The sequence below is a fragment of the Nyctibius grandis genome, chromosome 22 (genome assembly GCF_013368605.1).
Source record: "Nyctibius grandis isolate bNycGra1 chromosome 22, bNycGra1.pri, whole genome shotgun sequence".
NCBI lineage: Eukaryota > Metazoa > Chordata > Aves > Nyctibiiformes > Nyctibiidae > Nyctibius > Nyctibius grandis.
The window spans coordinates 5806584-5830069 of record NC_090679.1 but is presented as its reverse complement, the minus strand read 5'-3'; the positions used below and the strand labels follow the sequence as shown (position 1 = coordinate 5830069).

General features: G+C 42.4%; 1 protein-coding gene across 6 annotated transcripts in view; it reads left to right on the top strand.

Annotated features, from left to right (window-relative positions):
• FBXW11 (F-box and WD repeat domain containing 11) overlaps positions 1-22093 on the top strand; it is a 76742-nt gene extending 54649 nt beyond the window's left edge. For all 6 annotated transcript variants that reach the window (XM_068417212.1, XM_068417214.1, XM_068417213.1 and 3 more), the window contains 8 exons: positions 9274-9411; positions 10025-10143; positions 11158-11407; positions 12438-12556; positions 13178-13288; positions 14291-14369; positions 15846-16034; positions 19533-22093. In XM_068417212.1, the coding sequence (XP_068273313.1) occupies positions 9274-9411; positions 10025-10143; positions 11158-11407; positions 12438-12556; positions 13178-13288; positions 14291-14369; positions 15846-16007 (978 nt within the window). In that variant the 3' untranslated portion in view covers positions 16008-16034; positions 19533-22093. The remainder of the gene's footprint in view (positions 1-9273; positions 9412-10024; positions 10144-11157; positions 11408-12437; positions 12557-13177; positions 13289-14290; positions 14370-15845; positions 16035-19532) is intronic.
• Positions 22094-23486: the final 1393 nt, after the last annotated feature.

Below are 23486 nucleotides of genomic sequence, written 5' to 3'. Positions count from 1 at the left end.
AAGTCTATTATAATTTTTCTAATAAATCAGCCTTTAAAGCACTTTTCACAAATTGCTCCCATAAAGGACTGTCAAAAGAAGCTTTTAACACTGTTTAAAAATGTAGATGGTGAGTAACAGTAACAACAAAACAGCTATAAGATTAGGATCACCTCTTAACTTTTTCCTCCCCTTATTCTGTTTTTAAGCCTAAAGTCAGGCTGTCCCTCAGCTTTATACTTTTCCCATTCCTTCATTTTTCAAAGCAGTGCGCAGAAGCTCTTAAACAAGACTTTTCATCTTAGCTGTGATGAAAAATTTTGTATCTCTGAATACCAAAATGTTTTTTCTTCAAATATTTGCCTGGGCTTCTAATAAGATCTTGTTTCTGTCGGAGGGTCAGAGTTTAGGGAGCTAGTGATGAGCCAAAGGCTACCGTATTAGCATTTATATAATTATAAAAGTATTTTTGTAAGATATTTAACTTGTGTCCAAAGGACTTAATTTTTCTTTTTAATACTGTAAAATACATTTGATGTAACACAAAAATCTTGTCATTCAGTATTTTACCTGTGGAGCACAAAGATTAACCCAATTCTCTAGACTCTTTCTAATGATAAGAGTTATTCATTTACTGCCGCTGGTACTACATTGGGTTGTGGGTAGAGATAAGCTCAAAGGAGAATGAGATGTCTCCTTTGGATTGACTGACAGAATTTGAAAAGTAATCCAAAACCTGAATTAACAATTGGAAGGAGAAATGAAGAATGATAAATAGCGAATTTGAATTCTTTCCCTTGGGATCTAGTTGCATTTTGGGTCAAAAGTCCATGAGACCACAAAGTGGTGTTAGCTGCAAGGTAACACAGGCAATGATTTGGCAAAGTGAGGTTCCTTTGCCTCTCTGAAAATTTATTAATGCCAATATCTGTTTATTTCATGCCAAACACATTTTAGGAACGTAATGTCACTTCTGAAATCATTGGATTTGAAAATAAGAGGACATTTAGAGATCTGAAACCAAATTCTTGGAAAGAGGTAGTTACTCTCCACCTCTACTGTGAGGCCAAATATTTAATTAGGTTTCATTTCACAAGAGGTGGTCCAGTAATTTTAAATGTCTCCAAGTCAGATGTTGAATTGTCAAGCTTCTTTAGGAGCTTTTTTTTTTTTATTTTAAAGGGAAAACCTGATTTGGGGCTTATGTTAGAAAACTTTGCAAGACCTTGTTTATGGAGGTGGTCTGGTTGGTGCGGGGTATCCCGTGCCCGGGTGCAGTCCCAAAGCGTTGCGGGGAAGGTCAGCTGTTTTAAAGGGACTATGTTAATCAGCACGTTGCCAGGGTGGGAAGTTGAATACTGCTGATTCCAGAACCCCAAGTCCCTGGATTTTTTCCATATTATTTATGAAGTTTGGCCAACTATTCTGTTTTCCCCTCAGGATTAGCACGAGTATCTTATTTCTTGTGATGAGTTGAGAAGACTTATTCCATAAATGTTCCCCTTATCTTTAGGCACATGGCAAGTGCCCTCATCTTGTTTCTGTGGAGACTTAGGTCCACCTAATCAAGATGAAAATTAAAATGTGATTTTGCTGAAGACTTCAGGAAAATATGGCACCAGGCTATCAGATAAACGCCATGTGTTCTTCTGAATATTGAAAAAGTTCAGATTTTAGGACTGGAACTGAAATTTTAAAGCCTTGGGAAAATTTGAAGAGGGGAAAAAGTCAGCTCTCACCCTCAGTCACTGCCAGCATTGGGAGATCTTTGTTTATGAAAGTTGCAGTGTATAATTTCTGAGGGAAACGGGTTTGTTTAGTACTGTTCTAATTACGATGCTGGAGAAATTTTATGTGCGTGTGTGGGAAGAATCTGGTCAGCATTATATGCCTAGACGTTTTTTTCAGCCAGCCTTTGAAATCTCTACTCAACAGGCACTTTCCAAAAGGCATTTCTTAAAAATTAGCCTGGCCAAGGAAAGGGGAGGCTTTTGAGCAGCAGGGACAAAGTTCTTGTGGTGCGCAGCACAGATTTCTCATGTCTGAACAGGGCAGAAGACTCCCAGCATGGGGCCAGATCCCTGGCTTGGCTTTTTGTGTTCACTTTGCCCACATCACACCTACTTTTTTCCACAAACAGGCAAACCAAGACTGCTGTTTTTCTTCTGCAGCTTTGAAAGAGGGATTTCTTCTTCCTGTTTAAGTACTGGGAATGCCCCTGTGCTCTGATAGGGCCTGATAACTACCTGTTTAAATAGAGCTTTGTATTTTTATGGTGGTGTGCATAAACTTAGTTATTGTCTCCAATGGAACCTAAAAGGTGCAATAATTCTGGTTTTTAGCAGCATTGTTCTTTGTCAGGTGTTGTGTATAGTCCAGATGCATGTGTTATTGAAGTGCCTCAGAGGACTGACTTCTCTCCGTTTTCATTGCTGTTGGCTTGTATTTTTAAGATTTCCTCTCCAGATCTGGAAGTTCCAGCAGTACTTCTTCTCTGTTGCTTTGGTGTAAGGTGCAGGAGTCCATTTAAAGTCAGTATATTTTGATGTTGCATCTGTAACCTGAAAGCTGGAAATTTTACTCTTAAGTGTGTTAGACCTAGCTGATGGAAGTTGGTTTTAGGAGAAAACCAGCAAGACCCATCGGTGGGTGTTACTGTGATCATTGCAGCTGCAGAGATGAAAGAGAATTTCTTCATCAGATGCTGCCCTTGAATCTCTTGTGGGATCTCGTGCTTTGCGGCTGCATTTGCAGAGGTGCTCAGTAGAGAAGACAGACCATTCAGGGAAGAGCAACTGCTTTGTTCATCTGCATCCTCCTGTTACAGGTTCTCCTGAGTAGGAGTTGAGAGGGTTCTTTACTCCCTCCCTGGGGAAACAGAACAACTGTACCGGTCAGACCAAAGATCAGTTAGCACAGTATCCATAACAGATGCACGGGGACATGATGCAGCTACGCTTCATTTATGTGAGAGTACTCAAAAGTTTCTTATGTCCTGCATCTGCAATGTGTTCTCTCCCTCAACAAGTCAGGCACTACCACCAACCTGGGCAGTGAGATAGTCCTAATGCTGAATTAGTGTTCTTTAGGTCTGAAACTTCAGTTTCTATTGCCTTTTTTGTCTGATTTGCCTAGGCTCTCTCTGTCTATAACACCATTTTGACACTTGGAGAACATGCTCTTTTCTTCACGCTTGATGAAACAGTCAGTATTATACCGTCAGCTTTCTCCCAAAGTGATTTCCTATATTCCTTGTGGCCTTTAAGGCAGTTCCTGCAAGTCTTCTCCTCCTCCTCCTCTGTAAGACATTAGCATATTTCACTCTCCAGATTTATCTCGCTCAGCATCGTAGGGTCGATCTGTTTTAGGGTTCAGCAAAGCTGCAGCGAGACTCAGGAATAGTTTTACTTGGTGGACCTTTGAGCAGCTTCATACATATTGGATCAATTGCATGCAGCAAGAGACAACACTTCATCAATTTATATTGTCCACATTTGGATCTTAGATAAGCAGCTGTAAACATTAGGAACTTAATTTTTAGGTCTCGAATTCTGCCAAGAAATCATGATTTAATTGTAACAGTTGCTAGGAAAAGCTTCCCATTCCTTTTTCTCTAGAGTTGTTTAGATTTTTGGACTTCACTGTTTATAGCTTTTCTTCTGGGCTTGGAGTTCATACTAAAAGTGATATTTTACCCCAAACTGATCTGAAAGCCCATGTAGCGTTCAGACGTGGAGTGGCTCTCAGTAGTACACTCCTAGTTTTTTGGCTTCGCTTTAATTTCAGACTGTTCTTCAAAACATAACCTGAGTATCCCGTGATTTTTATAAATCAAGCCAGAAGCCCACTTTTCAGTTATTGGAAGGTTTTGGGTTTGGTTTTTTTTTGTTTGGTTGGGTTTTTTTTGTGAAAGTGGGCCTTTCTGCTTGTATTAAACAAATGCACGCAGAACTTTAAATATATACCTACATATGGATAAAAATTAGCGTATGTTATATACTAGTGGGGTATAGTGAATCCCTATTTCTCTATTTGTTAGACTTGCTTCAGCTGTTCTTCATGAAAGTGGTTTTTATTCTTACTTGACTCTTTTGTTTGCATGAAATGAGGTAAATACCAAAAATCAGTTGATTGGTCTTTTGAATTAATCTTTGCTTAGGTTTACTTCCGTGCATTTGTTTGCTATGTTAGTTTACTACATCTTCCCATGTAACATGGTAATGAATTCTTTCATGTAACTTTTTGTTTTCTTCTGGACTTTCACTTAGCTTTAATGGTGAATAATCTAAAATATGAAGAATTGTTGGTAGTGGAAAGCGCAGGTTCTTTTGGTGAGCAGTAGTACCTGCATTTTCAGATCACTAGTGTGTAAATTTTAACTTAAGCACTAAACAGTTCTCATACGAGGGGCACAGTGTCATGCAGCTCCCAGTTGTATAGCTGCTGCATTCTACATTTCAAAGTGTTTTGAGAGTAAAATCCAAAACTAGTCACTCTTATGAGCCCTGTAGTGTAGCACGAATCATGTTGGTTCAGCTTTTTCATGGAATAGGGTAAGATAATTAATAGGGAAAGGCAATATGCTTAGTGGTAAAAGTAGGATAATAAATAGCAAGATGCCGTGGTGGATGGTTTGCAGCACTTGATGCTCTCTCTTCTAATAGCAGGGCCAATTTACGTTCAAGGTGTTGGTACAGACATCTCCATACCCTGCTGCTCGCTTCCAGAGATGTGTTTACTGGCTCAGGTGACAAGGTGCTCCAGTGTTAGTGAATGTCTTATCACGTATACCGTGCCTGCAGCCAAAACTCTTCAGCTACTCCGTTGAGGTGTAAGCTCTGTAGACCTTACTGACCACATAATTTTCTTGTCATCACTTCCATTACGCAGCTGGTGTGAGGAGGAGCTGATTCATGAAGGGGATGTTGGATACGTACCTCCTCTGCCGTACTGCTTTGGTGCAGGGATTTCATTGCTGTCCATGTACAATACCCACCCCAGTGCTGATCCAGTTCCTGCAGTCTGTGGGTTTTTAGGTGTCTTTGCTTGCTACATGCCTACCAGCAGCACTTAGCTCCTTAACAGTGGTTTGTAGAAGTGATGACGCTCACAAGAAAGATGGTGATGCTCTTTACTTGCAGGGTTTTTAGCCCTCTGCGGGCTGCTTTGGAAGGAGGCTTTGCGGCTGGTACGTTTAGTCGTTTGTTGCTGTGAGGCAGGCATCCCTGTGTGGTCAGAAATCTTGTGGTTTATGCCTTTGTGGTAATGACAGGACAGCTAGCTCTCTGCAGATTCCTCTTGAGGACCAGTTCAAGCCGTCTTGGTAATAAGCATCACGTGGCCTTTCTTCTTCAGGCTGATACAGAGACTACAAAACCTCTTTGGCCCTCACTGTCTAACAGCAGCTTGGAGACCCAAGAGTGAATTCCAGTCTCAAGTCAGGATCTAGGGAATCCTTTTGCAAGAGCTTGATGCTGTTTTTTCCCCTTAGTGGTTTGTAGCATCTTCAGAGAGTTTGAGAGAGGAACGACCTCAGAGATGCAGGGAGCCTGGTGCCATGGCCAAGCTGTCATTTTGTCTTTGCTTATCAAACCCTCTTAACTTCATAATGAAGGAAATATTAAGCCCTCTCTACCCTGATGACATAAGTTCATTTACTTTGCCTTTCCTCTGCCACAGTCAGGAGAGATTTTCTTTGTTCTCTTTGAAGAAAGCACGTGAAGAACAAGGGTTGGGATTTTAACTGCCCCTGGTGTAAATGCCCAATGCTTCAGGAGAAATCCCTATGTACGTAACAAATCTGTATGTTCCTGTTTCTTTTCTCTGCCCCATTTGTCCTTCAGGAGAATTGTGTATTCAGAGGGAAGAGAAACTCCTTGGTTTATGGGATTAAGAGAAACCCACTTACTCTGCAATAACACTCACAAGGATAAAAATGCAATTTTTAGTCAAGGAGCTGAACACAGTGTACATTATCAAATGGGAAAAAACCCTCTTCCTGCTAGATTAATCTTAACACTTCCAATGTATAGTTAATGTTCCAGCTGTTAATCCAGATGAATTACATCTTTTTTTACTGTGCATCTTTGTACCAGTGAACATATTCTGGCTTGGTCAAGGCTTGGCTATACCTCTACATCTTGGACTATTTTCCATGTGTACTTTTCTCTCTGAATGCCTTTTTTATCCCTTTATGCATTTCTTCAGCTGCCAAATGGCTCTCCTGCTGTGGCAGATGCTTTGGCTTTGTGCTTGGTCTTTATCCCTTGTACGTCCAGATTTTGTTGGTTATACAGCATTTGTCAGCTACTTGCTGCTGTTGCTCTAGTGAGCTTTTAGGAAAGTGTGAGAAACTTCTTTTTCTCTGTGTGTGAACTAAGGAGATGGTGTTCTGCAACATCTTGCTTTTAATTGTGAAACTCAAGTTGAGAGGCAGTTACCTTGGAGACTTTGAGGGGATGTGTAGAAAATACAGTAGTGGGTGTTGCATATATTGGTATTAGGTTTGGTACCATAAATACGCAAATAAACTGTGGATCTCTTCATCGTTGACTCCTTGATGCTTGTAACAGTCCACAAAACACAGCAATTTCTTCCTCGCCCCTTGTACATGCATGTCTTCCTACTCGGTGTATGCCCAGTTCAAGATATCTCCTGGAAGGAGGCTGCAGATAAAGACTTCTACTAACTGCACTATTCAGTAACAACCAGAAATTTCCTCTAGCAAGAAGCTTTAATGTGGTTGCCAGTATTGTATTAACATGTTCCTTTTCAGAGGGTCCTCCAGGTTGCCCACCCAGTCGGCTGTATTTAGTCATCTAAAATAATGTTATTTCTCTATACGTCCACATCTGTTTTCACTCTATTGCCAATTGAAATGCTGCTGTATATTCTCTGTGTATTGTGGCTACTTTCCCAGCGTATTGAAAATTTACGCAGTGTAAGGGGATTTTACAAGTTCTCGAAAAACATGAAGTATTTTCCCACAGTAGCCACACCGTATAATGTCTAAATGAAATGACATCTATTCACAGAATTAAAATGTGCACCTGCGTATGACTTACTGCTTTATAGTGCCTTCACCTAGATACACGGAATACTTTAGTTTCTTTTATTTGAAGCCAGCATTTTCTTGTGGGGAGCTTATTAAGTAGCTTCCTATAGTGAACGTCTAAGAACTAAGCCAGCTTGTGTCCTGAGTGTCTGGTGAGCGGACTGTTGTTTTGTTTAGGAAACTGTTACAAGGAAAACCTCTGACCTGTGGTGTTCTCAATGTATTCTGTAACTGTTGCTAATCAGTGTCGCAGGGAGCTGAAGTGTGAAAGGGCTTGGATGGTGTTTGAGCCCTCGGCAGCTAGAGTAATCCGGGGTGTGTTAGGTGCAGCTGCTTATTGCAGACCTTTCCAAGAACGTTGCTTTAGGGAAGCTCTCCCTTAGACAGAGTTGAATGTCTGAACATAAACGGTTTCTAAAATGATTTGAATTGAGTAACTCTAATCTGTCGTGTTTTACCTCCTGTATCTTCAGTGTTAGTACTGCATTTTTAAATATCTTGCCTTCAGATCTGTAATTCTATTGGCTCATGCTATTAATGTCTACAACAGTCTCCTGTTTTCGAGGGTCCCCTCTGTAACAGCAAAGGAGTTAATGAGTTGCAGTTCTGCCCTGCTAGCACAGATGATAAATATTCAGATAAAGCTTGAGAATTGCCCATCCTTCCTCCTCAAAACCTCCATCCCATGCTGAGCAAGTAGCATCAGGAGCAGGCTGCTACCTTCAAGGCAGGAGTCCAAGGCTGAAACCAGCGCAGTGTCAGATGTGAACGTTTTAAGCCCAGTTCCCAGTCTGACAATCAGCAGTGCACTAGCAGGCCAAAAAAGCTGACCCCAAACTGACAGTAGACTTGCTCTCTTAATTTCATTAACTTCCCCACCAAATTGGAAGAGAATGAGAGGGGATGAATAACTTGTCAGCATGCTCCTCTAGAAGCATCTCTTAGTACTTATGATTTAGACAAATTCCTGTGGCCATCAGGTTTGCATTATGACTCTGTATAATTCTCTCCAGATTGCATAATGGGAGACAATTGAAGGAGTGAATGCGTGGAAAACAAAGCTGTAGGTTAGTTTTCCCTTGGAGCAGACGTGTTTTCCTAGAATTGGGACATCATGGTAGCACTGCGCTTTTGTCTTTAATAAGCGTTTCAGTTGTGTTTGCCAGTCTTGGAGGAGCTGCAGAGGTGCCTGCTGTTGCTTTGAAAGTTAAGATTTGGTTATAAATCCACTTTTCCAAACAAACTGACAGTCGATCAGCTTCTCCCCAGGTTTCCATGCAGTATCTAGGGGGCATCCCAGGGAAACAGCTAATCAAATGGCCTGTTCTGGTGCCTGCACTGGAAGATGGAAAGCATCCCAGCCTGTCTAGGTACTGCAGGTGTTGGCCTGGAGTTCTGTGCACGGATCCTCTTATGGTTGTTGTTACGAACTTCCTATCCAGAATCCTACATTTCTGTGAAACCAGCGTTGGTTGTCTTACAAGTAACAAAGCTGATTAAAACATGGAAATCATCCTGGTTCTGCTATGAAATAGTTTGTGGCCTTTTAAGGTGTGTCAGGTCTCTTCCCTTAAAAACACCTCTCAGAATGGAAGTGTCGAGAATTCCACTTCCACAGATTTTAATGGGGGGGGGGGGAAGTAAGTTTGGATTATTTGAAATCTTATAGTCCCTGTTCAGTTTTACTTTTATCAGGCTTTGAGGTGCTTAGAGGAGGCTTTCCTATCTCAAAATACCTTTTGAAGATGCTTAACAACAGTTAACAGGTTATATGACTGGGTAGGGGAAGAAAAGGTCCAAGAACTGCCGTAACCTCCCCGATGGACTCAGCAGTTCTGTAACGTTAGTTACTCAGGTGAGGCCGAACATGGCACCATACGAGCTCCTTCTTTAATCTTTGCTGCTTATGTCAGATGGTTGTGTAAATATAGGGGAAACTGAATTGTTATGAAGTGTATCTCTCTACTGGCTCCTTGGGACGTTCTTATTAGGGTTAGTTGACCATAATTTTCACCACTAAACACAGCTTTTTCATGACAAATCGTAAAAATCCTATTTCTAATTTGTTATGTTATGTGTATTTTTATTGAGGGGGGCGGGGAAGATACATTTAAGTTTTGTATACTGCAAATTTAAGGATGACGTACATACAAGTGGAAAGATGGCTGTGGATGTGTTGGATAGTCAGGCTCAAGCGTGCAGCCTCGTGCCCAACTCCTCATTGTTTCTCCTCTTGTTAGACTATAGAATCTAACTGGCGATGTGGGCGACATAATTTGCAAAGGATTCAGTGCCGCTCTGAAAACAGCAAAGGTGTCTACTGTTTACAGTATGATGATGAAAAGATTATCAGTGGCCTACGAGATAACTCCATTAAGGTAAACACTTTTTTCAGTCTTCTTCCCTAGAGATAAGTGGGTAATTGTGCTTTGGAAAGCTAGCTGCTTGTGTTTCCTTGATTTCTCCTGTCTCTTCATGCAACAGTATTTATCCGTGCAGGGTTTATGACGATGGGATGTCTTCTGTAGCCTGGCAAAGTTCTCACCTGCACTTTGCCTAGAAACTTTGGGGACTGCCAGCTAGAGATCGATACTATTGACCACCAAAAAATGCTTGTGAAATCAGAGTTCACATCACATGAATGAAGGCTGCAGGTGCCACTGTCCTTCGCTGTGTCTTTCATCATTGCTAGTAGTTTGCTTTCATGCTAGTTGTTTGCTTTCACACTAATCGTCCATGGCATTTCCTTTTGCGAAACAGGCTTTTATTTTTTAATGATCATTGATTATGTCACTGCTCTGTCAAAAACTTGCATCAAGGCTTCCTCAAGCTAAAAGGGAGGACAGGCCCACTGATCAGACAGGCTCACTGCCCATGGATGCTTCCTGCTATCTCTAGTTTTCTTCCTTCCTTCGCAGTTGCAGCAACGTTGAAGTCTCGGATCCGTGCTCTTGATCTTGATAAGCCATTTATACTCCTTGTTTTTAACAGATTTGGGACAAAACAAGCTTGGAATGTTTGAAAGTATTAACAGGACATACTGGCTCGGTTCTTTGTCTGCAGTATGATGAAAGAGTCATTGTGACTGGATCATCAGATTCTACAGTGAGGTGAGTGTTAAGTTTTTGCACAAAAATCATTTGAGTATCAGGGCTGGGAATATTTACGATAATTTCTAAATATCAGAAAACATCTCTAATATGAATGTGATGTTATTATTCAAAAACCAAGATATTCATACTTGGCAAAGCATCTCATTCGATACACTTTTTTCCAAATCTGTCTCATATTTTTAGTGTTAAGAATTTTGAAGGAATATGACCTGAATGAGTCAAGGCATATCCTAAAGTTGTAGAATTGCTGATGGCCAACTATACCATAATTGTTTCACTTAATTATGACTATTAATGAAAGGGTATTTGGTATATATGGAGCACTTGTCTGACTGCAGTTTTTATGTTACTGAGTTTAAATTCTTGTATGAATTCAATGGTCAGTAGAGGTCCAACAAAGATGCTCAGATACGGTTCAGTGGAAGGGCCTTGTCTCCTTCTGGTGTCTTGCATTGGTGTGCCAATGTTAATCTCTATAAAACTTTTAAAAAAATGAAGAACTGATCATAACACCCTTTGGGTAGTATAAATTAAGTAGTGATATTTCACTTCACGTAAGCTAGTAGGTAGCCCTGGCGGGTGCTATATCCCAGTTGCCACTGGCATGCACTAAGTCTGAATGAATGGCGTAAAACTGGAAAAATCATATTGGATAATATTTGTTTTGATCTGTTCCATCAATTTATACATCGTTCAGGTTTTAGTTGTCCTGGAAGAGTTACTGAATTGTGGTCATTGTTAAGCAGCCCTTTCTCTTAGCAGTAGTCCCAGCTTCGGCATTTCCTTGCCTAATTGTTTGCTGCTGTTAATTGTTGCTTGTGAATGAGTCATGAACTAGGGTACTTCCCCAGCTGCCATCTTCTTGCCTTTCCCAAGCCCTGAGGGGGTGTTAAGCAACCAGAGAGCTCTGCATTAGAGACAGTAGCAGACATGTGCATGTTTACTCTTTATACTGTGCATAGTTCCTGTGCACGAATCCTTCGTTTGGAATAAAATTCTTTTCCTTTGCAGAGTTTGGGACGTTAATACAGGTGAAGTTCTGAACACGTTGATTCATCACAACGAGGCAGTGCTTCATTTGAGGTTCAGTAACGGCTTAATGGTGACATGCTCAAAGGACAGATCAATTGCTGTTTGGGATATGGCATCGCCTACTGACATCACCCTGCGCCGTGTCTTAGTTGGCCATCGTGCTGCCGTTAACGTGGTAGACTTCGATGACAAGTATATTGTGTCAGCGTCAGGTGACAGGACCATTAAAGTAAGTTGGCAGAGCTCTGACCTAGACCTGCACACCTACCAAGCCAGAAAAGCTGCTGAGCGTTACTCAGCTCCGAATAGCCAAGGTGTTCGTTAGCAGTTCAATGCCTTTTCTGTACCGCTTGGCGAGCTGCTTCCTCTTGCTAGCTGTTAATGTCTTTATGTGCCGAACTAGGCTCGTAACGTTTTTGTGGCTTCTGTTGTACAATTGCAAAAAAGTATAGCCCATTTTGCTGTTTGAACTCTAGTTTCAAGATCGGTTGTTTGTTAAATGTGGCGCATTTTGTGCCTTTTTCCAAGTGGTGTTTTTTATTTCAATTGGCAGTCCTGTTCCAGACGTGAAATTCATCAGCAGTTGCCTTTTCTCACCACGCCTTCCCAGCGGCTCAACCAGGCTTTGCCATGTTTGAAGGATTAAGAGGCTGTATTTGAAGACTGTTACATACCAGAAGATTTGAGTTACCCAGAGTGTATTAATACAACAAAGGCGTTTCCACCCTTCCCTCTCTAGAACCAGAGCTACCTTAGGCTGTGCCAAAAAGCTCTTGGCAGTTTAATGTCCAAATACCTGCCAGAGATCCTGCTGCACTCTGTGTTGGAAAATGAGCCACTGGATACTCTACATTACAACTTGAATTACAGTGCATTAAAAATGGGCAAAGTTGATTGAATCATTTAATGTTAAGAAAGAAGCAGCCACCAAACTTTTATAGGCCTCGGTTTTGGCCTTCTCTTACTAGTAGATTGCTAGCAATTTCTTTGGTAAAAAAAGTGGGGGTTTTCTCTATGTGATAACTTCCACTTCTAAAAATGATCATGAACTTATCAAGATTCAAGTGTAATCAGGTTTTTGAAATTATTTGGAGTGGTCTCCACCACCTGAAAATATTTTATGTGAGTTTTTATCCCACTGTCCAGCAAAGGTCAGCCTCAGACCTCTTCCGTTTATGAATTTATAACGGCTTCTATTGAAATTCAAAAACCTTGTTTGAGCGTAATTCTCAGAGGAGCGTTTATCTTGTGTTTTACAGGTCTGGAGTACAAGTACGTGCGAGTTTGTTCGTACTCTAAATGGGCACAAGCGTGGCATTGCATGCCTCCAGTACAGGGATCGACTAGTTGTCAGTGGATCTTCAGACAATACCATTAGGTGGGTGCCCACGAGCTGCTGTTGGTATGTAACGGTGCGCATTTGCACGTGTGAAAATAGGATTTCCCCTGACCTTTGATGCTGTCCTGCACTGCTGCACGTGCAAAACACCCTTGGTACGTCTCACTAGTGGAGCAGATGATGTACGAATGAAACTTAACTCATGTCATGACATTAACTCATTAAACATGTCATATCCCTGTGAAAAAGTGAGACACTGAGGTTTATGTCAAAGGCGAACAAAACTTCTTATCTATTGCTATAGTTTATCACCTTGTCTTCTGCTTGGAGAGGTGAGGAAGATGTTGGTCACTGCTTTTCTTAATTACTTTCTGACCCTCTAATCATTGATCTATGCAAAATAGAAAAAAGTGTATTAAAGTTTCCCAAGATAACATGTATCCAACCTTTACTTGTATGTAATTTGGAATGGCTGAATTAATCTTGATATACTGCAGCTGCAGCACAAACTTATCTCTTGGTTCTCATGACTTTTTAAGCAAATTATGGGATATCTCCCACAGAAAACCATTCAGCAGCATGCTTAAATCCCTGTATGTGAGGCTAAGGGACAGTGGTGAACCTGAAGTACTCCAAGACTTTCTCCTCTGTTCTCTTCAGGCTATGGGACATTGAATGCGGTGCCTGTTTAAGAGTATTAGAAGGCCATGAAGAACTGGTTCGGTGCATCAGGTTCGACAATAAGAGGATTGTTAGTGGAGCCTACGATGGGTATGTTTTTGAAAGCAATTTCCAAAATTTTGCCTTTCTTAGCAAAGGATCTTCTGAAAGCCGTTGAGCCTTGTGTTCCCATCTGTAGGGGTTCTCTTCTGATTTGACTAAGGGATCAGTATTTAACTGAGTGGCGTCTGCTTGAGCATTTCAACACAGCAGGCTGCAGTTTTAAGTAGCCAAGAAACTGCTTTTCTGGTGCTCTTTAGCACACTCCTAAATTTTCTTGTCACTCAACTTTGACTTTCCGGAGAAAGTAAACTTTTGTTTGGCTGAAGTGACATTCCTTTGTTTCCTCCCTCAGGAATTGCTCCTTGCCAGGTCCTGTGTGCTTAGACTAGTTTGGGCTTTCTATTTTTAGAAGACAGTAGTACTGAAAATGTTTATTGCGAGCGTAAATATAACTTGTGGGGCCCTCAGAAGTCTTTAGTGACCGTTTCTGTTGGGTTGAGGGCAGGAGCCCCCCTGATAGTGCTGCAGTATTTTCAGTGTGTAGTGGATTCACGACAGCTTACATCCATGTCCAAATTCTCCCATTTCTTTCTCTGCCTGATTTATGCTTCAAGTGAACAGTAGAGTTACTTGAAAACAATTCTTGAACTGTGTTTGTCTCTAGCCTTTTATTTGGGTTTAGTGTCTCACTGGGGTTGGCAGTCCCAGCTTAATTCCCACTGGAATTTTGCACCTCATGAGTAGTGCTGTGAGCTTTCGAGAGCTTCTGCAAAATGGCTCGTGCATACGTGGTCAGTTTGTCAGATAACCACCCCACTTGGTCCATCACAAAGACATCAACTGTATTTGGTGCTAAAAAGAAATACGAAACTGTCAGTGTTTTATGAGATTTAGCATTAGCATTTCAGTGAAGAGATTCTAACATCTTGCTTGATCCTGATGAACCAGCTGTAGGGAAAATCTGGCACGATTTCCATTGCTTTAGGTGTTTCTTCTAGGCTTATACCTGAAACAATGCTTTCATAATGACCTTCTTATTTTATTTTATAGCAAAATTAAAGTTTGGGACTTGCAAGCTGCTCTTGACCCTCGTGCCCCAGCAAGCACATTATGCTTGCGTACGTTAGTGGTATGTAAAATTAATTCATTTGGGGTTATTGGAAATCTTTAATTTGTAAGTGAGAGGCATTTTATTACATTATAGTGGGATAGGTGAGAAACTCAGGATGTTTTATAAAGTCTAGGCTGCTGCTTATTCTAAGAATGAAGAAAAATTGATATATTGTTATATCCTGAATGGTTTGGATCTGAGCTTAAAAGAAAGATCAGGTTTTTCTAGTCTGAAATTCTCAGATACTCTCTCTCAAAAAAAAGGCATGACACTGTATCAAATCATTCTAGGTATTGGTGTTTCCCTACTATGATTGTAGGGCTGGCTTTAAATTTCCTCATATTAAAAAAGGGGGAGGAATTTTGTGAGCCTTTCCCAAAGCTTTCTCCTAACCCTTCAGTTTGGAAGGGAGGGGTGTGAAGAGGGAAGGGAGGTTGAGTCAAGCGGGTTACCACAGGAGCTCTAATCACTTCAGAGGACTATCAGATTTAAGGCTGCTGCTTAAGTCGTATTTTTCTTTGAAACGAGGGGTTTGGTTTATGACAGTGGGCTTAATTAAAAATAGATTGGGGAAATGAGTTCATTGTTCTTTTCACTGAAATGTCCATGAAATCTTACTTCAGGAGTCAGTTTGACAAGGTCGTAGCAGCCCAGCTATTACATGTGCTTACATGGCTAGAAATGCTTCTGATTTTTCTTTCTGTTCAGCAGGTTTTGCACAGAGATTAGATTTAACTATTCTTTTATTCCATGTGAATGCGGCGTATTTAGTTTTACTGAAAAAGTCGATTCTTCCCCTTCTGTGGGTGTACTGTAGCTCAGGTTATGGTTTGGAGATCAGCCTGGCAGCTTCGGTTAGTTCTCCAGTAAAGGCAGCGTACTCATGTTAAAGGTATTAAAACTGGATAAGCAGGACAGAGAGGAGAGCCTTTTCTGGGCCTTTTAGTGCCATTTTGAGATTTCTTGGGAGAGCTGACGGAGCGTGTACTCCTCCACCTCCCTTTCTTATGGCAGCGTTTGAACAGTCGTCTTGACTAGTAAGTGACTCGTGACGATCCTTTAGCAGTGCGTTCTGGCTGAGCTGCGACGTGGTGTGTTAGGGCTGGACAGAACTGGAGTTAGCAGTGGTGAATGCAAATGCTGCGTAAGAGAAGGAGCCCTGGCAGACTGTCAGCGCCAGCCAAGCTTCTCAGTTGCTGCTGCTTGATTGATAGGCTGCTTTTGTCTTTAATAATCCCAGCCTCCACGGCTGGCCCCTCCGTGGGAGGCTCAGGGTTTACAAGCACTGGGTTTGGAAGCCGTGTGTTTTGCAGAAAAAAAGCTTATGTACAAAATCAGCTTTTCTTAAACTGAAGTGTAATTATAGCTAAGGGTTCCTTAACCAGCTGAGCAGCGTTTGAGTACACCGTTCTGTGTCCAGATAGGCGTGTGAGTACAAGTGTAATGCAGGGTTACCTCTTCTTGCCGTGCTGACTGATCTCGTATTGCTCACAGGAACATTCAGGACGTGTCTTTAGACTCCAGTTCGATGAATTTCAGATCATTAGTAGTTCCCATGACGATACAATTCTGATTTGGGATTTCTTAAATGTGCCACCCAGTGCCCAGAACGAGACCCGCTCTCCATCTAGAACATACACTTACATCTCCAGATAACAGTCTGCACTTTACTACCCTCAGAAGGTAAGTCTCTCTCTTTTTGTTGGATGTATTATAAATATCTGAAATTACCACTCTGCCTGCAGGTTGGCTTAGTCAAAACAACAAGCTGATATTTTCCTTAAGAAAATAAACTATTTATGTCACTGCTTACACTGTTTAGCCTTTATATGGTCATGCTTCAGCTTATAAAACTTGTCATGTTATCTTACCCCCTTCTGTAATCACTCCTGTTTATAATTGGGTACTTCAGGTATTTTATGGAAAGTTATTACATATTTACAACATTGAGGAGACTTGGTGTATTGCACAGGTGTTCCAGATACCCTGTGAAATCAGAGCCTTTTATCTTGATGCATCTGCTCCCTCCGTGAAGCTTTGCAGGGAGCGCTGTAATGCATCTCCAGTAAACTGAATGCCTGTGTGATCTTTGGGCAGATGCTCATCGGAAATGAGCAGTTTTGTGATAACCACAAATAGCAGGGGAAGCTTTCAGAACTAGAAATTACATCGTGTTCGGCATCGTGACGCCTCGGAGCTGTCAGAAATGGAGCGTGGGAACTTCGCCTGGTTTGTTCCCATTTTTCTGCAAGTCAGCTTCATCCAGTGCTCAGAGCACGGCGGGTAACAGCTCTGCTGTAGATCTGTTTGTTAGGACAGGGGATTCTTTTCCTTATGTCATCTATATCGCTGCCAACAATTGCACTTCAAGCTATAAATAGCTGTGAATGCTGGAAACACAGAAATGGCCTTACCAAAGCAGAGCAGTCGCCCCTCTCGCCAGCGCCGTGTCTCTGCCAGTGCTGAGCCTGGATGCTGCCGAGGAAGCGGAGACACCGCAGCAAGAGGAGTTAGGAGTAACATTGCCCCAACAGGAAGGGTTTGGTTTATTGGAAGTAGATAATTAGTAGTTTGCTTAAATATTGTGGGAAAAGCTTTCCCTCTCTTCATGTAAGCATGGATTTTCATTATCTATCTGTTTATCCCTGCTGTGGCAATGAGTTCCTCAGGTTTTTCCACTCCTTCTGTAGGATCTCTGCTTCTGGCTAGGAAATGCCTTCCCTTGTGAAGACACGCTTTGACATGCTGGTTCTTAAAAATTAAGTTTTCTTTCACCTGTAAGCATTCCTCAGGAAAGTGTTGGCTGCCTTTCCTACTCATTTTAAAAGAAGCCAAGGTCATGTCCTCTCTGGGGGGTGACACTTGGATCTGTTGGCTCGTTACGTTTCACAGAGGGTCAAAGCAAAAAGCTGGCCATTGCCAGACTGAGTCATCTGTCTTTCTGAATCTGTAATTAACTTAATATAATTAAGCCCATGATTAAGGAAGAAGCCTTATGTTACGATGATGAGCTAGTGTGCAGAATCGGCAGTTAAAATGTGGTTTTAAGGGAAAGTTCTATTAAGAACGCCACTGCAAGGGTAGTTTAGTGAAACTCACGGGCTTCCTTACCCTGCCTGCAGTAGGACAACAGAGATCTGCAAAGGCTCAGCTGCTGAACTGGCCGTGTGCCCAGGGTGGGGAAGTGGCTAAAGGCACGTCTTTCTGGGACATAAATCCTGAAACTACCCAAAGAGCCACGTCCTCCAGCGCTGCTTCCCTGTGACTCCCACTTCAGAGTGGTTTTGTTTGATCCAGGAGGACATACTTGCATCCCTGTTGGGGAAAGCTGGGTGCTGTCCCTGGTGGTAACGTCCCCAGGGACTTTGTCCTGCTCCTTTTAAGTCAGGGGTGCTGCCGTTGGCTTCTGTGCCACCTGGGTCCATACTTGGGTGAACTTCTGCTGTGGAGACCCTAAGGCTTGTTGAAGTTGGATGTTTTTCCCTCTCTATGGAAAACTTTTTTCACTCCTTTCTGAGTAATTCTATTTTTTCCTCCTTGCCTTTTCAGGCAGATAGAATAGTCTGCGTGAGAAGACGGCAGTAGTTTCAGGAACAATCCCTCACCAGTGCTTTCTTCTGTTAACTCTGAGATAATTTGAGATTGACAATTTTTTTTTGTTTTGTTTTTAAAAATATTACAGAAGTATATTTGGCAAGCTGCTTTTATTAGTTTTGATTCATGGGAAAGCTATGCATAGCATGTCTTAAGCACAAAAGAAATTAGGAGTTGAATAAAATTTCTATCAATTCACTTGACCAGCACTATGCCGGTGTCTCGCTGTCCTCTCTGGGCGCACGTGGCCAACAAGACCCACTGTCCCTGAGATCGGTCAGTGACATACGGAATGCCTTTGGCAGCGCGCTCTTCCCTTCAGATCCTGCACACGTGACAGTTTGCACAGCTTATGTCTGACTTGTCCCATGACGCACGACTGAGACCACGCAGACCTCCGTATCCTGGGAGCTGGTGGTGTTGGTGGTGACAGTCCCTTAGTAATTGTTTCCTATCTAGGAGAGATGCTGCGATGTCACTTTTTGACAGGTTTATCTGACTTCAGCATCCAAAAACCATAAATCTACATAAAATTATGGTCAAACAGCTAATATTTCATTATGACATTTAATGAAACAGTTTTATGTGCTTTCAAACATTAGAGTTTTCTGAATTTTGAAGCAGCCCTGTACACTTTTTTACAAGGCTTGCAATGTTGTGCCTCTTCAAAGCGGATCATTTTTGACAGTCCTGGCAGTTGGCTGCGAGAGCTTTATTGCTTTCTGTTGAATTCCCGTTGTTTATTGTAACATGACAAAAATTGTTACCATATGATAGTCTAATATTCTTGTATTAAGCATTAGGTATTGGGCTGGGGGAAGGGAAATCAAGGGGAAGGGCCAAAAGATGTTTTAAGCTTTCATGGGAATTTCATATCAGAAGAGGGTAGTTCTCTGTAGTCCCCAGAAATGGTTTGGGGAAGTGGCAGGTAAAATCAAAGTCCAGATTTAATTGCATTAAGAACTTGCACTGCCTCCAAGCTAATAATGGAGTCGTGGGGCTGGAAAAGGTAAGCGAAATATAAACCTACTGGAGTTTTTTTGTCTGTTTTTTTTAAAAACTCCTGTATTAAAGCAACTGAACTTGCATCCTGGACAAAACTTCCTCTGCAGTGTGGAGAAGAAAGGAAAATTTCCTCGCCGTTGTAGGTAGGTCAGTGTTTGAGTAAATAGCGTTGAGCGTTTAGCAGTACTATAGCTGGTGGTTCACCCGTTAGTCCCCAAGAGGGTTTTTGATTCTTACTGCGTGTGAGAGAACTGGCAGCCTATAGGTGACCCCCCAAGGACTGGTGCCACTGAGCATCTTGCTCTTCAGCTGAACTCCGAGCGTGTTCTCCAAGGAAGCCAGCGGCCCGTGGGGGTGAATCTCTCCTCGAAGGAAGGACTTCCAGCACAGAGGGAAGTATTAACAGCGAACACCCCTTAGCGTGTCAGTCACTGTTGCACTCCTCCTCGCAGGTATTTTGCCCTTTTCCTTTCAGCCTGCTGTGCAAAAGATGGTGTGGGCCGAATCGCTTCCAGACAGCTCCAAATGTTGCTTTTGGGTTTGTACCTTCCGTCAGTTCAACTTGTCTTTTGTCTTTTTCAGGGTTTCACAGTCTTGAACTACTGGATTTTTGGCTACTACATGCCTGAAGATGTTGATTGACAGCTAAAGTCAGAATTGGTTCTAGATGCTGTTAGATGCAAAGCAGCACAATTCTATATCTAAATTTCTTAGTCTTTCCTGCTCTCAGTGGTCGTCTTTGAATTGACTACGAATTCACTGACTTCGAGTAGATGAGTTTCAGAAGCCTGTCCTTCCCTGCAATGAGAAATCCAAAGCTTCACGTGTAAATCGTCTGTAGAAACTGAACTCCGATGGCTTGTTTTTCAGAAATAAACCAGAAGTCAAGAAAGGACTTGGCCTAATTTATATTGCTTTGCACTTTTGTCTGACTTTAAAGAAAAAAACAAACATTCTCCAATGAAATTTGGGTGCCAAACACATGCCCAGAATGTACAGAGCTTTGCTTTCAGAGTCACCGTTGTCCTTTAGACTTTACTCTCATGACCGGTTCAGAGCCTGTTTCGTTTGATAGGAGTGTACGTTGGACTCTTAGAAATATTTCTGAATTGCTCAGTAATATTTTTGGATTACAGTTTACTTGTTTCTGCACCAATAATTTCTTTTAAATTAAAGATTACCTGTAATTCAGGCTAGGTTATCTAAACTAGTTGTGTATAGCACTGTCTTTTCCTTTTCCCTGTGCTCTGTACTACAGCCGTCCTACGCTTCCTAATGTTTGGTATAGTAAAACCTTCCATGTGTGCTTGCCTCATTTCAAATACTGTATAAGCATGTAGATATAATGTACATAACAGCGGGACCTCCGCGTGCTGGCAGCCAGGATTTCCTGGCAACGACACACTAATACCGAAGGTGGTAGCACTTGGCAGCAGGATGTTCAAACTACTGGCACTGTCGGGGTCAACAGGAGTTACCGAGATATTTTTCTCTGCAACAGGAGGTTTTCAGTATTCATTAGTTGGTTTTGTTGTTGTTTTTTTTTTTTTTAATGGGAACTACATATTTTAAAATGTAATTTCTAAACTTTTTAAAAATTAAAACGATGTTTAATTTATGTTCTGTATCTTACATTTTTGTGCCGCAGTATTTACAGCTGTCTTTTGGCACCGGTGGGTTCTCACAACCGCCTGCTGGTGTCCTTCTCTAGCATTAGTTTGGCTGCTCCGTGGAGAAGACGCCATGGGCCAAAGTGAGATTTATTTATGTTTGATTTGTAACACTTCCTTACAGTGGAGTGGGAGGTCCCTTCAAGTCAGTGCTCTCCTTGCCACGCTGATTACCCTGCTAGTTTTCATTTCCGTGGCTATCAGCCGTGACCACCTTGCCATGTCCTGGTCGTGGTTCCTCTTCGTTCCCATGCTTTTCTTAGGAACTTTCAATAGTTTCTTCTTCTGTTGTCATAGTGTCCCCTCTAATTTACGTGGTCACATAAATGCTACTGCATTTTTCTTGTGTCAGAATAAGACAGGGATAAATGCAAACGTGAATATTTTATCTGCATTAGCCATGTGTGACTGCGCCTGTCAGTGGCTTTTCTTTCATGCTTTGGTCGAGCTCAGCGTGAAACCAGCCTCTTTTCCTGGGGAGGGTGTGTGCTGGCACAGGAAGGTGTTGTCATTCCTTTGATCGTTTGTACATCGTGTATTTTTTTTTTCTGTCCTCTGGCAGCACTTTCTTGGGTTTGCATTTTTCCCTCTTCCCATCAGAAAGGTTAGGGGGTGGCCGAGGGATCGCTCCCGCGGTACCTGCGTGGTTGGACGCATCGTTTCCATGTCAAGTGACTTCAGAGAAGGCGTCGTGGCGTTACCGAACCGTTACAGAAGTGCGACTTAAGGTTTTCTCCTCTTCACCCTTCACATTGAGAGAGGTGTTGGGATCAGTGTTTAAGTGAAACTCCCGTTTCCGTGTTACTACACCAATATTTGTTTCATCGAGATGACTGAATGTGATGAAGTACAGAAGATGAAAGACCACGCTCCGAAGCGTCCGTAAGATCACTTTTTTGTAAGCTTGACAGTAGTTCGTGGAAGTGTCTTACTTTACCCTTCTCATCTAATAGCTTTAATATTAAACTGTTTAAAAAGGAAAAAATCTGTTGCAGCCCTGAAGAAAAGGTAATTGGTTTCCGAAGAACGGAGTCTTTTTTTTTAAATGCACGTGTAAGATTTCAGCTCACGGTTTTCCTTGGGAGATGGTGGTGTTTGAACACGCGGTCGGAACTCGTTGTGCGTTGTGTAACATAGCGGTGGGCTTGGGTGACGGGCGCCGAGGAACCCGACTCCTGGGATTAGCGGTGGTGATCCTGGCTGCACTCTGGACTTTGTTTTGCTAACCATTAATTGAGCAACTGTACATTACTGCTATATTAATGTTCCAAAGCACTGGGATAGTCTAATTCTAACTTGTAATTATGTTTGCCAATTATCTGTTTGGAAATTTGGTGTATGAACAGTTCCCTGAAACTGTTAAATTGTACAGATATCGTTCATGATCTAAAGCTTTGTACTGTGGAATGTGCTAAATAAAAAAAAAAGTTTGAACTTAATTTGTCAAATAAATGGATAAGTAACGTCATCTAACGAGCCGTCGGCATCGTGCGTCTGTTACTGCGAGCTCGGCGCGCTGGCGTGGGTAAGTGTCCCCTGGGGCCGTGCTGGGCCATGGTGCCGGCGTGCTCCTTGCCCCAGCCGTTGGCAGCACCCAGTGCAGGGCAGATGGCCACCGGGCCCCAAAGCGTTTGGGGTCCAAACGCGGCTGCAGTGGCCCAGCGGCCGGCTTTGGCCTGGGCGCCTGCGGTGCTGAGATGGCTTTTTACCCCCCAGTTTGTTGCAGTGTGTGCTTGGGGAGGACGCGGTGGAGACCAGAGCTGAGCTAGTTCACCCGTCTCGGAGGCCCTGAACTCCGCTTTGCTGCGTCGGGAGAAACGTCACGAGAAGGATTTTTTCTTCCTTTATCAAGAATGCAGGTAGAGTTTTTAAAATATCACCATTTCCTTGGCTGCTAAAGCAATCTGTGTTCATGCCCTGAGCAGAGAAAGGGTCTTCCAGTGCTACCTCTGTCTCCAGAAAAACTTTTTCTTGGGTTTTCTTTAGCTAATGTGCTGTGACTAGTGAGAGTGTGATGCAAAGTTCTCATCTTTGCCCTGTATCCCCTGGTCTTCTGTCCGTAGTTTTATTTGTGAGTTAAGTTGGCTCTCAAACATTCTGAGAAGCCACTGCTGCCTGGGTCATGAGTTCCTCCTGTTCCCTTCTGAAGGATCAGACCAGCAGCGATGGATTGTGCCGCTCCTCTGCTGCGGCCTCGTGCCGTTAGCGTGGGGGCACTGGCCAGGCTTGTTCTGGCTGGTCGAGGTCTGGGAGGGCAGCGGGGGGTGAAAACGTGTTAAATCGTTGTGCTTTGGCCTCGCTGCGGGGCTTGAGCCGACTGTACGCCGGCCACGGGGCTCACCAGCGATCTCCTGGCAGTGGTGGTTTTGGGAAGGTGCGTGTTGGAAGCGCTAACCTGAAACGTTTTTAAAGGTGGTATAAACTGTGCTAAGAATATGAACAAAGTTCTGGCTAAGTATTGGCAAATTCAGTCTTTAAAATGTCTCTCTAATGTAGATTTTTATTCTTCTTGGCCCCCTCTGACACTGAAATTATTCAAATTTTCAAAGCAACTTTGCTGCTGCTCAGGTTGTAGCTGCGCTTCAGTGAGGGGAAAGCAAGTAAAATCTCCCGTATTTTCTGCTGGAAGTGCACTGTAAGAAGTGAAGCTTCGCTGAACTTTTAAAGGGCTTGTGAAGGTCCTGCTGAATGTCGTTATCCAAATAAGCCATAAAAGCTCTGTGACAGATCTGCTGAAAGCTGGAGTATAAACTTTGAGGTCAAACCTTAAAATTCCATCTTTTACCTGGGTGGCCTTTGGGTTGGGTTGGTTTGTTGGGTTTTTCCCTTGCAGTTGTGGCCTGTTTAACAGTCGTCTGTTAATTCC